Source organism: Cucumis sativus, chromosome 6 (assembly GCF_000004075.3).
Source record: "Cucumis sativus cultivar 9930 chromosome 6, Cucumber_9930_V3, whole genome shotgun sequence".
Taxonomy (NCBI): domain Eukaryota; kingdom Viridiplantae; phylum Streptophyta; class Magnoliopsida; order Cucurbitales; family Cucurbitaceae; genus Cucumis; species Cucumis sativus.
This window is the reverse complement of record NC_026660.2, coordinates 26304977-26318862: the sequence shown is the minus strand read 5'-3', so window position 1 is coordinate 26318862 and position 13886 is coordinate 26304977. Positions and strand designations below refer to the sequence as shown.

Sequence of the window (13886 nt, the reverse complement as noted above, 5' to 3'; positions counted from 1 at the left end):
TTATGATATAGTCTTTTTAGTGGTTGTTTGTTGAAGGTGATCTTTTAACTATACATAAAATATAGCTATTGATTTGATATATCCAGAATTTCGGAGGGTAAAATTGGAATGACAAAAAACGAAAATCAAATTTAAAATAATTTTTCATGTTTGAAAAACTAAAAAATTGTTGAAATATTTACCAATGTTCTAGGTAGCCTTGAAAAGTTGTGTTTTAGTTATGTCCATTGCCTAGTTTGACTTTATTGCTGGGTTGGCATTGGCCTAAACTTTCTAATTTGGTTTTACTCCCAAGTTCCTTGCAATTAATTACTTGGCTGTCTTTCGTTTTTCCCTCATTCAATTATCATAACATGGTATGATATATACCTATCTTTTGCACGATAATTATGAGTAACTAATTACATTAATTATGAGATTCCTAACTAATACTACATGAATCAAGATAACAAAAATTCTAACAGACTGAATTTGGAACCAAGGAAAGAGAAGAGAGGAGCAGGATAAAAAGAAGGTTGCTAACTTGAACATATTCCGAGCCAAGAAGTAGATTTAAATCTTTAATTCGATGAGGGAAAGAAAAACAGTGAACAAAGTTTCTCCTTCTTTACAAAACTAGCCATGTGCCTCTGACTTTTGATTATGCATTTCATGAACTTATTGCACTAAATTCCTAACTGCTGTTTATCAAAGGTTATTACGTATAATAGTCAAAAGTGTGTAGAAGTAAAGCATAAGGCAAGTCAAAAGAAGATGATGCCTTGAAAAGTTGATGGATGCTTCATGATAAGGCATTTAGTTCTTATGTCAAATTCTATATGATGGTAGTGAGTTCCTTTTAATGTTGTAGGTTACCATGTGCTTCATCTCAACATATTGAAATATTAGCCTATATGTTTGTATTGTCAGTTACTGATGCACCATTAAGTTATTGAATTCACTATACTCTCTTAGCTCAAGCTTTTAAGAAAGAAATTTGCGTTGAGAAATCTTACCAAGAAAATATACCTAGCTTCCAATTTCAGTATAATGATAATGTGTTGCCTTACTAGTATTTAGCACAATTTGATTAAAGTTTGAATTGTAAATAAACAATATAAATGGATAACAGAGACTTCGAATCTTATGATTGAAAATAATGTTTAACAATAGATCTATCTCTATCTGTCGACGGCAATCTGTCCATTTCCCTAACCCATTAAGTTGGAACTTAGCTTCGGTTTAAGTTGGGTTTAACGGTTGTTTTTTTTTTCTATTCCATTTTAGATTTTTGAGCTTTAGTTGGGTTTCCAGTGTGGAGTTTTTTTCAGTCGATAGGAGATGTAAGAAACTGAGATAAATTCTTCTATTAAATATAGAGATGCATATGATAGGAGAAAACTGATACCAAAAGGTGTTCCACCAGGCAGCATCATGATATCATCCAACAAACATTAGGGAAGAAAAAGAAGATTACAAACGTATCTACTAAAAATTTGACTCTCAAAAGACCACTCAATGAACTAATCTGAAGCATCAAATGCTCAAAAATCATCCTAGCTTTCCAAATTCTTCCTGCAGCAAAAACAAAAAAGATATATATGCAAGTATATATATATTTTTTCTTTTTTCTTTTTTCTTTTTTTTTGCTTAAAGGACGTGTTGCCGCATAGAATCAGAAACAATTAAGATCCTTAAGAAACAGAAAACAAATAGAATGACGAAAATTCCTTATGAAGAGGATATAGGATGTCACTCTGTGGCTGTTTCATCCTTGTTATTCCCTTCTGTTCTGCTTTCGGGTAAGGTATCCAAATCTGTCAGAGTATCCTTCTCCTCCTGAGGTAAAGAAGATCCTGAAGAATCACCAGTATTACCCTGATCCTCACTGCTTTTTGTATCAGAAAATCTGACACCCTCATTGTGGGAATCAAAATTTTCTTTCGTGTGATCGCTATTATTTCCATTGCTTTGATCAACGTTCTCATTGTCATGCCGTCCAGCACCAGCACCTTCAATAGTGTTTGATGATGCATCATTCTCTTGGGAGTTTGACATATCTGTAGGATTATCATGGTCATTCTTTTGACCTGAAGAATCATCATTCGAGTTGCTATGAACAGCATTTTCATTTTCATTGTGGCTCACTTGTCGATCTGATTGATCGGGCTCAGAAGTATTCGACTCTTGGGATACTGAATCGTGCTGGTCATTCTCCTTGGACACTGGCTGCTCTTCATTGTTATTAGTCACTTCTTCGGGTACCTCAGATTGGTTGTTTCCATTTTTTTCAGCTTCACTTCCATTTTGGACTGGTTCATTTCTATCAGAATCAACATCTTCGCGAATCGTCTGTGCATCCTTGTGCTGAGATTCATAGTTTTCTTTGTTTTCAACTGACTCTACCTCATTTAATTTTGCAAAACCATCCTGCCCATTTCCAGTGGCTGTGTTTTGATCCTCATGTACAGCACTGGAAGCATTATCCCCTTTGTATTGTGCTTCTCTTGCATCGTTATTACTCTTGTCATTCCCATCTTGAACCTGTTCTTCAGCTGGAACTACACTCTTAATACTAACTTCCTTCTGTTCATCCTTCTTGACTGTCTCGTTTTCGTTGTTCTCCTCCTTGTTCTCGTTACCGTTGTTTTCCATGGTATCTTGGGAACCTTCCTTGGTCTCACTGATGGCCTCTTTGGTTTCTACATTAACATCTTCTCTGTCCTTCTCCTTGGTCTCTTCCTTCTCATTGTCACCACTCTCCTTCTCTCTTTCTCCTCCATTGTTGCTATCTTTTTTATCCGTCTCTTCAATAATCCTCTCCTCTCGATTTTCATTTTCTTTGTTTTCTTCATTCTTCTCCCCCATTCCACTCTCATTACTCTGGCTTCTCTCCTCGTTTTCATTTTCCTTCCTGTCTTCAGTCGGCATCTCATTTACCTTATCTTTACCTTCATTTTCTTCTTGATTCCCCTTTTCTTTACTTTCTTCATTTCCATTCCCTTCTTGATTCTCAAGTCCTTTGCTTTCTTCATTTCCATTCCCTTCTTGATTCTCCAGTCCTTTGCTTCCTTCGTTTCCATTCACCTCTTGATTTTCCAGTTCTTTGCTTTCTTCATTTCCATTCACTTCTTGATTCTCCAGTCCTTTTCTTTCTTCGTTTCCATTAACCTCTTGATTTTCCAGTCCTTTGCTTTCTTCGTTTCCATTCACCTCTTGATTTTCTAGTCCTTTGCTTTCTTCGCTTCCATTCACCTCTTGATTTTCTAGTCCTTTGCTTTCTTCGCTTCCATTCACCTCTTGATTTTCTAGTCCTTTGCTTTCTTCGCTTCCATTCACGTCTTGATTTCCCTGCCCTTTGCTTTCGTCATTTCCATTTACGTCTTGATTTCCCTGTACTTTGTTTTCTTCGCTTCCATTAACGTCTTGATTTTCTTGTACTTTGCTTTCTTCGTTTCCATTTTGATCTTGATTTTCCTGCCCTTTGCTTTCTTCGTTTCCATTCACGTCTTGATTTTCCTGTATTTTGCTTTCTTCATTTCCATTTTGGTCTTGATTTTCCTGCCCTTTGCTTTCTTCGTTTCCATTCACGTCTTGATTTTCTTTCCCTTTGCTTTCTTCGTTCCCATTCATGTCTTCATTTTCCTGTCCTTTGCTTTCTTCGTTTCCATTTACATCTTGATTTTCCTGCACTTTGCTTTCTTCGTTTCCATTGACGTCTTGATTTTCCTGCCCTTTGCTTTCATTGTTTCCATTGACGTCTTGATTTTCCTGCTCTTTGCTTTCTTCGTTTCCACTTAAGCCTTGATTTTCCTGCACCTTGCTTTCTTCGTTTCCATTCACGTCTTGATTTTCCTGTCCTTTGCTTTCTTCATTTCCATTCACTTCTTGATTGCCGTGTTCTTTGCTTTCTTCGTTTACATTCTCTTCAATCCCTCCCCCTCTACCCTCCTCTCCATTCTCATCACTCTGACTCTTTTGAATCTCTCCATTTTCCTTATCATTCTCTTTAATCTCTTCATTTTCTTTGTTTTCGTTTTCAATTTCTTTGTTCTCTTCAGTTTCTGTTTCTTTCCTAACCTCACTGTTCTCCTCTCTCTCTTTCTCTATATCCACCACAAAATCTTTATTCTCAGTGTCCTCCTGAACTTCTTGTTGATCGTGAAATTCATCATTCCCACCCCCCTTTTCTTCATTATCACTCCCAGACATACCCTTTTCCAGCTCACTCCTGGTTTCTTCTTCATCCTCTCTGTGGCTCTCATCTCTTGTGATGTTTTCATCAACTCTCGGATGGAGATCTTTCCTCCCTAATTTCACAACCTCATCAAGTTTTGTGCTCTCATTGAAAGTAGCTTTCTTACCACGAGAATGCTGAACTTGGTAAACGAGCCAGACGCAAACCCCAAGCAAAATAAAGATTTGTAAAGCATGCTTTACCTTAAAGCCTTTGGATCTCTGACTCCTTCGAGGGGATGACCTGAACATTATGAATTCCAAGCCTTAAAGTCCTTCCTCAAAATCCCTGCCAATCAAGAAAATTCAACGGTCATCATCTAATCAATAAACATCCACCCTAGTAATAAACAATAAACCAAAATGCCAACAATTTCTGGAATGAGTTCCAGATTCATAGTCAAACATAGAGATCATAATTCATTCATATTCATATAGTTGTAACTTATAAACAGAAAACACAGCATAACTTAGATCAATCACAATCCACATTCCATAACGAGTTCAATTTCTCCTTTCCTAAACCTGCAGCAACCTACTATTTTGAGACAAGAAATAACACAGAGAACAGATGAAATAACAGAAATGTAGATTGGACAGGGAAAATAAGAGAGATCTATAAATGGTCAATCCAAAAGAGAAAGCAAGATCATATGATTGTACAAATGAAGTTGAAAAAACACTGAAGACGGAAGCAGAGAAAAGAAGAAGAAGAAGAAGAAGAAGAAGAAGAAGAAGAAGAAGAACCTGATCAGAAAGGTGGGTGTGGTCGTCAATGGTGTTGATTAATGCAAGGAAAAAGGAGAGAAAAGAATGGGAATTATAGGGAAGTCCAACCAGAGTTCATGCAGATTTTCCGTAGAGAAGAAGTGAAATTGTTTTGGATCTGATGAATTTCTTCGTCGGTGGTGTTTCAGTATTTATAAGCCAGCGCATAATCAGCTCAATCACAGACTTTAAACCCATCAAATTTAAACACTTTCCTCCACGATCTACTTTTTTTTTTTCTTTTTTTTAGATTTTATTCTTCAAAAAGTATTTCTTTTTTCTACGTTAAATTTTAATCCCATCTTAGCAAAATTTAATTCTACTTCCCTTTTTATTATGTCTTACCAAAAACTTTATAAGTAGTTCCAATTAAAAATAAAACTCTTTATAAATAATTTGACGATTTCATTAACTAGACTTACAATATAAAACAACAAGAACTATTTATGATGTTTTAAAAATATAATGACTATTATGAAGTTTTATCCAATCGTGAAAATTAAACTCTGAATTCTAGAAAAACAAAAATGAATACTATTTAATTTTTAATTTTACTAAAATGTGTAGATATATTTTAGGGATGATGGTGGAATATAGGTTAGAATTTAAAAGGTTTAGATTATATTTGAAGTCATAAATTTTTTAGTTTAGATTGTTGTAGACTTGTAGTTTGAAGATTAATCCATGATTACAAATTTGTGAAGTGTATGAATTGTGGGACTCATATTTACAAATCAGATAAATATATAGTTATAAGAATTAAGGAAGTAGGAATTATAATCATCCGGTTATTAAATGGCCACGTGTATACGTGAGGTGGCACAAAGGTTTGGTTCCATCAGTCGGTATCGGTGACCCAAAAAATAGGGTGACCCGCTTGGCCTCATCTCCACTCTCCATTTTGGTTGTGCCCTAAATTTCAGAGTGGAGAGCTCCCAATGACGAATCTTTACTTTTTTCCTTGAGGTATTTAACCCATCAAACTCCCACAAATCGGCTCTGTAATCAACGCCTCCAATGGCTTCCAAGATTCTTGCTTCCACTTTACGCCGAACCCTCTCAAATTCCTCTTCCCCCATCTCGCGCTTCCGACCTATCTCCACTGCTGCTGCTGCTGTCGCCGCTTCTCCGTCGGAACCCCATGAGGATGAAACTGGGATTTCTATGAAAGGTGTTAAAATATCTGGACGACCGCTTTATCTTGATATGCAAGCTACATCCCCTGTTGATCCTCGGGTGTTAGACGCCATGCTTCCTTATTATATTTCGCGCTATGGTAATCCACACTCTCGTACGCATCTTTATGGTTGGGAATCCGACCATGCCGTTGAGACGGCTCGTTCCCAAGTTGCTGCTCTTATCGGTGCCTCGCCTAAGGAGATTGTTTTTACCTCTGGAGCTACTGAGTCCAATAACATATCAATCAAGGGGGTTATGCATTTCTATAGAGATAAGAAAAGGCACTTGATTACCACTCAGACCGAGCACAAGTGCGTTCTTGATTCTTGCAGACATTTGCAGCAAGAGGGTTTTGAGATTACCTATTTACCGGTTGGGTCTGATGGAATTGTTGATTTGGAAAAGCTCCGCTCTGCGATTAGACCCGACACTGGCCTTGTTTCAGTCATGGCGGTTAATAATGAAATTGGTGTCATTCAGCCTGTAGAGGAAATTGGGAAAATTTGCAAAGAATTCAATGTTCCCTTCCATACTGATGCGGCTCAGGCTCTTGGGAAGATTCCGATTGATGTGGAGAAGTGGAATGTGAGCTTGATGTCCTTGAGTGGACATAAGATTTATGGACCGAAGGGTATTGGGGCTCTGTATATGCGGAGGAGGCCGAGGATTCGAGTTGAGCCCCAAATGAATGGAGGAGGACAAGAGAGGGGTATAAGGAGTGGGACTGTGCCAACCCCATTGGTCGTGGGAATGGGCGCAGCCTGTGAGCTTGCGATGAAGGAAATGGAATATGATGATAAGCGAATTACTGCATTGCAGGAACGGCTCTTAAATGGTATAAATGCGAAGCTTGAGGGAGTTGTGGTGAATGGTAGCATGGAGAACCGGTATCCTGGTAATCTGAATTTGTCATTTGCGTATGTTGAAGGTGAAAGCTTGCTTATGGGATTGAAGGATGTGGCTGTTTCGAGCGGAAGTGCATGCACCAGCGCCAGTTTGGAGCCTTCATATGTCTTGAGGGCGTTGGGAGTGGATGAGGACATGGCTCACACTTCAATCAGGTTTGGCATTGGGAGATTCACCACGGAGGCTGAGATCGATCGAGCAGTTGAGTTGACAGTACATCAGGTGGAAAAATTGAGGGAAATGAGTCCCCTTTATGAAATGGTAAAGGAGGGCATAAACATCAAGGAGATCCAATGGGCCCAACACTGATTGCTTTTGTTCTCTGATATAAGATGTCCATATGCCACTTGTGTGCTTGAATTTGTATGGGATATATGGGTTGTTTGGCAGTAATAGCGGGCTATCTAAGCTATATTACGTTGAACCATATGGATAGCTTCCAGTTCATCTCCTTGTTTTACTCATCCTCGCACGTCTAGTGATCAGTTGCCCTCAAGAAGTCCCCTGTATGGTCCTGAAAGTTTAAAATAATAAGCAACCATGTCAACATTTGCACTTTGTGCTTAATCTGCGATAGAGTCCCCCTCCCCCCTCTTCCCGCAGCAGGATTGTGATTATTATAAACTCTGAATCTAACATATGCATTCGTCAATAATTTCAGTTTTTCTAGCTTAATTGCTTTAGTAGCTGAGGAAATTGCTTTTATTAGCTTCTCATATGTCTTAGAACTGTGCCTTGTTTGCTTGAATATTGAGTAGATACAGTTGAATGGTTCGGTTTTTGCCCGCCAAAGATGCTACAGTAGGGTATATAAGTGAATTCTGATTGGGAAAATATATTTGACATAGACACGATGCTGAAATAAGCTGTAGTGCGTTGTTGGTTGATTTGCCTGAAATTAATAGTTGGCATAAAACTGAGCTTATTCAGTCACTTTCAAATGATCTTTTGAATTAATTGAGCTAGTTTTCATCTCCTAATTATTAAGGGTTTGAGATCTTCCGTTAATAGTTCGGATTCCATGTATCCATTATCTAGAATTGTTTGTAGGTCAAGTCGTCTGCTGCTTCGTTGCATCCGGTTGTTTCACCATAATGACTACCATCCTATTTGTCACTTCCTTAAGAAAGTTTACTATTTTAGTTCTTGGTTTTTGGCTCTTTAAATTTGGGCCACCTGATTCAGCAAAGGATAGTTTAGCTAAATACCATTACCGTTTGTGCCTTTTCTCATCCCTTTGAGGACATCAGATTTATGTTTTTGCTCTCTTGGGAAAATTTGTGGTTTCCTTTCCTTTTACTGTCATATACTAGCTAACATCTCATTCATATGTTGTAATTAAGGCAGGCAACTTTTTATTAATGATGATAAGACATCCTCTCGTGCCATTCCCAGCTGACTAAGATTACAGAAATTTCATAATCAAAAGATTAAAAACAATAGCAATTATGAAGAGGTTTCTTTCCATTTAGAAAAAAAAAAAAATCATAGAATGTATACCTACTGTTCATATTACGTGGGGACTCGATGTAACGTTCTCCCATCTCTCTTTCACGTTGAGGTTTTTGTTGGTGAACGCATACCATAGATTTGCCCTTTCCTGGGTATGTTTACGTGAGTTTTCTTGAACAGGTGGCAGTGAGCTTCAGCTTCTAACTCCGTGAATGTTGAAGTGTTGTACATTTTTTAATTGACAGATTGGTAGATTTAATGAGTTTTCTGAAGAAGATATTTATTCCACAAACTGTTTCTGATTGTAGTATTCTTGGTTGGCTTGAATCTTACTCGTTAGGATTTTATATGCTTGTGTAAATCTTCCTATACGAAATTCACATCTTCTCCTGATCAAAATGATGTGCAATTTTTTGGGTAAAACCAATGGGAGTTTCAAAGGAAAGTTTTAAATCTGTAGATAATTTTTTAAATATAAATATTTTATCTTTTATCGCAGGATTGTTGGTTGACTTGAATCCACACGTGTAAGGATATATACCTATGACCTGACTCTACAATTACGTGTTCTAGAATTAACATTCTAAGTTCATGACTTCTGCTGTCCAGAACTTTGTTGGACTTCTTCCCTCTGGGTTTGCTGTTGCTTGAATTTGACTTCATGCAAAGGTGCAACCTTTCCTTGTTAGCCATCTGACTTTCTTGCCTAGGAAAGGTTTTTTGCCCTTTGTGCAATTTGAAACAGTGAAGGCTCTCTATGTGCAAGGGGATAGCCACTCTAAAAGATGCCTCTCATCGTTTAAATAAGAAAAGGCAATTAGGCCAAATAAATGGTTTTAAAACAATGGAAGATTCTGGTGTTCAGCTGTGCAGTATATGTAACGAATATGAACATGGGTGTGGTAGGTATAAAGTTCAGATTTACAGAGGGTTAAGAGCAAGATTGAATGGCCATATCTATCAAGTCCAACCTACTTGTTCAGTTGAGACCGTGTAGGAGCCCTGGAGGTACAGTTTGGTTTTCTCTATTCTGTATTGGACTTTCACTGTTTAGTAAGCATTGTACACAAATGAGGACCATAAATAAGTTAATGTTTTAATGTTCCGTTAACAGTTTGCTAATATTAATATAGTTGTCTTGGTATCTGCGTTCTTTTTATATTTAAAAGTGAGGATGTCAACAAAACCTCTTTATTCATAGCAGTGTACAACTTATTCTTTGACCATCTTGGGTAACCATCTTCTGCAGAAGACCAAGTATCAAGGAGTTCACATGTTAAGTCCGAAATATATTAGGAAAATAAGAAAGCTTGTCCTTGTCTTTGTTTGTACATATCGATTGTAGCAAAAAGAGGACTTTGGATGAGGTGTGCTGCGAGAAAGCTTTGTGGTAGATTTTAGTTGCACGTGGAGGCTGTCAGAGGAGGAATGATTGATTTTAGGCTTAGTGAAAGGTAATGCAATGGTTTGGCTGATGCTTGTGAGTAAAGCCAGAAGGATTGTTGTTAATCCTTCTTGTTTGTTGGTAATCAAAACGGATGGGGAATGAACATCTACTGTTCTTCTGTCTCTAGGAATGTTTGGATTACAGTGATGAAATGTAAGAATTCAAATGCCGTTCCTACCAACATCTTCCTGTCAATGGCTCTTGAAAACTTTTTTTTTTTCTTTTCTTTTTCTTTTCTAAGAACGTAATAACCACACCTAAGTTTTGGATGCTTCTTATTCATCTGCCGATCAAGTAGATTATACAATTAAGGCGAAAATGTATAGTTGGATTAAAAAACCAAAATGTAGAAATAGTAATAGAGTTTTTTTTTTGCTAATATTTATTGATTTGGTAGAGATATAATATTCAAAGTTACAAGTAGGAAATGCATCATTGAACTTGTATTATCTTCTCATTCATTATCTTTCTGTTTATTTACTTTTTGGGGGCAAAGGAGATACAGAAAGAGGAGGGGATCTGAGTTAAAGTGGATAATTATTTAAGTACTTTCTTCTTTTTTTCCCCAATTTTGTGTTGGTGGTATGTGACGGATATTGTTTGGCTGCTTGTTGGTCTGTTTTAAAAGAAGTGCAAAGTGCTGTCTCTGTATATTTACACTGACTTGAACTGTATGCAATATGCATCCTTAAGACTATTTTATTTCCTTATTTAAAAAAATGCAGATTTTCATTTATATATGAATTCTAGTCTTTGTTAGCATTCATGAGCCCACCCTGGAGACCTGGAAGCAAGCTGTGAAAATCTTCTTGCACCAGACAGAATCAAGAAACCAATGGGGGTTTCAAACGGTGGTTGGGTGTGTTTGGTTGAATTATAACTTCCCTTTCCTTGAGCTTTAATTGAGGCTGCTGCATTCTTATTGAAACATGCAGGTATTTGTGTTGCAATATATTCATTAATGTCCTTTGTCTACAGAGAAGAAAGCAATTGCTCAAAAGAAGAAGGGGGTTCAGCAGAAGAAGCAGCATGTGCAGAACAGTGGGGAAGTATTTAGGCAATTTGAATGAAAAGCTTTTCTTTTTTGTAAAATATGTGGAAGAAGCCAAGGAAGATGGCAATATAAGGTATCTGATTGGGAAAGTGATTCTCATTTATTAATGAGATGAGAAGAATGATGGCAAATATCAGTTGTGGCCGTGGGGGAGAAGGATTATGAGTATGGCCCAGCTGGGAAAGTGGGGTACAAAAATGGGGTTAGGTTGTTTTCAACGCTTTTAGTACCGATGAAAAAGCTCAAAAAAGCTTGAGAAAGAAGCCATGGGGAATCAGAATCCTTTCTTCCCTTTCACTGTTCATGAGCCTGGTTCTCAGCTTTTCAGTTTTGTAAAATCTTTTTTATCGATTTTGTCACCGACATTCTCTCTTTCTTGTGTGTGAGAGAGAATGAAAGATTAGTGCATGAGTTTGAGTTCAACTTGTTAGAGAATGAAGTGGATTTATGTCAATCATGTTTGTTTTATTCAAAATACATCTTGTGATTTAAGGTTTGAGATCAACATTTGCACAGAATTCTAGGTGAACACAACTACATGTTTTGCTCTTTATTCAACTATTTCAACTTACTTGGGGCCTTAACAGTCTACACTCCACACATTACCTCTTTCTCTAATTAAAATGGAAAGAAAGAGTTTAAATCTTGTGTTTGCATCTAAACTTGTAAATTTGTTTGGTATACATCTCTATTACAACTTTTAAAATGTGTATTTTAGTATTTAAGCTTTGAAGTTATCGTTTTACTCTCATGTTTTTCATCTTATTAGATAAGATTTCATGCTAAAAAATTAAATGTTTGATGTTATGTTATTAAAATCTATAATTAAAAGAGATGCTTAAACCGAAATTGATATAAAATTTAATAGCAGGGGCAAGATTCATTGAATGATTATGGTGTTATATCATTAACGTCCTCACATGCTATTTAAACTATTTTTCAAAATTTTATCATTTGTATAGAAATCTAACTGAAACCAATAAAACTAGAAGTGTCATTTATCAAGATAATAATAAAGTTAAGTTAAAATAGCTACCTTCTAAAATTTAATAAGAAATATTTTAAAGTTTTTTGAAGATTTTAGAATGACTAAATTCATTGTCGTATGTAGAATTACTTCAAAATATCTTTTTAACCACCCAAAATCAATTCAATGTTTGACTTGATCGCACTTTCAAACCCACTTTTTATATTATTAATATTGATTTATGAAAAAAAAAAACAACACATTCTTAACTATTTTATGATCACTTCGAAATTATTAGTCAAGTTTTAGAAGAGTCAGACATGACCGACATGAGGTCTAAGTTCCGGATCTCAAGCCTTATGTGCAAAAATGAGATTGCCTTTGTCAAAAGCATAGGAAAAGTTGATCTTATACCCCTTAATTAATTAACTTCGTGAAACACACTACTTTTTGGTAAATTATATTATATCAAATTGTCTTGGACACACGCCGAAAGATTTGTCCAGAAAAAGGAAATAAGATAGGTTCCATCTAAAGAAATGAAATAAAGTTGGATAGATAGTAAATGGCCTTCCTTATAGCAAATCAAGTCTACAAAGAGGTTTATTCTGTACTTTTTTAATAGTGCAGGGTCAAGGATACAATTTAATAAGTTCCCTTCTCCCCTTATTGTAGAAGGTGGCCAGTATTTCTTCCATTTTCAAATTTTAAATTTGAAAGAATGGTGCTATGAATAGAAATTTATGAGTTGTTTTTCTTCCTTGAGAGATTATATTGATACAGTATGTTTTCTAATCATTCTGTACAGCTGTGAATATACATGAAATTTGCTGTTTTCAGGATCAAGAAAGAGAGTACAAAGCTTTCACAAACCAACATAACAAAACATGTGTATTTTGTTTTAGCAATAAGCATTTTTAAAACCGTAAAAAGTATTCGTAACAATGTGAATTTAGAAGGGAACATAAATGAATAGAAAGATTTAAAAGAATTAAAGAATGATTAATTATAAGGTTGAAAATTAAACTTAGTATTAACTTTGAGGACATGCATGACAGGAGATCTTGTTTTCTGTAGTTTGTTGTTGTATTGTCATTCAAGTGAAAGTCCAATCTGTTGGCATTGCAAAGTGATTTTGGGTTCAGAACATATTATACAAAGGCTTTTCACAAAGATGTGAGAGTACTTCTACTTGTCATGTCTTGTCTACATAAAAAGAAAAAAGGAATAGAAAGATTGATGGCTTTAGGATATTTTGGCTTTGTATTGATACAGATTGTAGGTTGTGTTCCAATGAAAGAAATCTACACCCACATGAAGAAAACTGAGTAAGCGCAACTAAAATACCTCATATATTAAAGACAGAAATCAATAAAAGTTTACCATATATATAAACCATTATCAAATTGAAGTTTGAAAAAGAAAAAATTGAAAAAGGGAGAAGCATATTAAAGACAACATTATAGGTTTAAGTCAAAATAAAGAAGAAAAAGGTAGAAAGGTGATGGAGAATCCACCTAGGAAATGAGATGGAGAGAAAGTTGGTTGGAAAAGATGCGCTGTTGGTGCATAGTGTAGACTCTATTAGGAGATTAGGCACATAGGTGAAGTCTCAGTCTTAGTGTGTTTCTCACTCGATCCTCTCTTCTGAGAGAAACTTGAGTACATTTAAAATGTATATATATCTATATATCTCATTCACAATGTATATGTGTATAAAAAAACTGTGACGAATTTAAAGAAAAGTAGTAAGGATGTCACATTTACAAATTATGATTAGATAAACTATAATTTAGTGGAATGATATACTACCCTGAACTATTTTTCCCCTCTTTTTTACTTTTTGTTTATTGGGGACACCAAAAACAGTGCCGTGCACCGAACCATTCCTCCTCCAT

The 13886-nt window shown here is 36.0% G+C and overlaps 2 protein-coding genes and 1 long non-coding RNA gene across 3 annotated transcripts; 2 read left to right on the top strand and 1 right to left on the bottom strand.

The window, feature by feature from the left end:
- Nucleotides 1-1321: 1321 nt before the first annotated feature.
- On the bottom strand, nucleotides 1322-5177 carry LOC101203813 (uncharacterized protein DDB_G0290685). The gene is made up of 2 exons (XM_011659613.2): nucleotides 4963-5177; nucleotides 1322-4504 (listed from the first exon to the last, which is right to left on the bottom strand). The coding sequence occupies exon 2, from the start codon at nucleotides 4465-4467 to the stop codon at nucleotides 1732-1734; it is 2736 nt and encodes a 911-aa protein (XP_011657915.2). The 5' UTR covers nucleotides 4468-4504; nucleotides 4963-5177; the 3' UTR covers nucleotides 1322-1731.
- A 683-nt stretch (nucleotides 5178-5860) lies between these two features.
- LOC101218146 (cysteine desulfurase, mitochondrial) lies at nucleotides 5861-7751 on the top strand. Its single transcript, XM_011659612.2, has one exon. It carries the CDS (start codon nucleotides 6001-6003, stop codon nucleotides 7375-7377), a length of 1377 nt encoding a protein of 458 aa, XP_011657914.1. The 5' UTR covers nucleotides 5861-6000; the 3' UTR covers nucleotides 7378-7751.
- Nucleotides 7752-9535: 1784 nt separating this feature from the next.
- Nucleotides 9536-11520, top strand: LOC105435912. Its single transcript, XR_969875.2, has 2 exons — nucleotides 9536-10826; nucleotides 10946-11520. It is a non-coding gene; the product is annotated as an uncharacterized LOC105435912 (long non-coding RNA).
- The last annotated feature ends 2366 nt before the right edge of the window (nucleotides 11521-13886 follow it).

Excerpts from the sequence above, each read along its gene's own strand:
- LOC101203813 (XM_011659613.2), bottom strand. The coding sequence starts at position 4,467 with ATGTTCAGGTCATCCCCTCGAAGGAGTCAGAGATCCAAAGGCTTTAAG.
- LOC101218146 (XM_011659612.2), top strand. The coding sequence starts at position 6,001 with ATGGCTTCCAAGATTCTTGCTTCCACTTTACGCCGAACCCTCTCAAAT.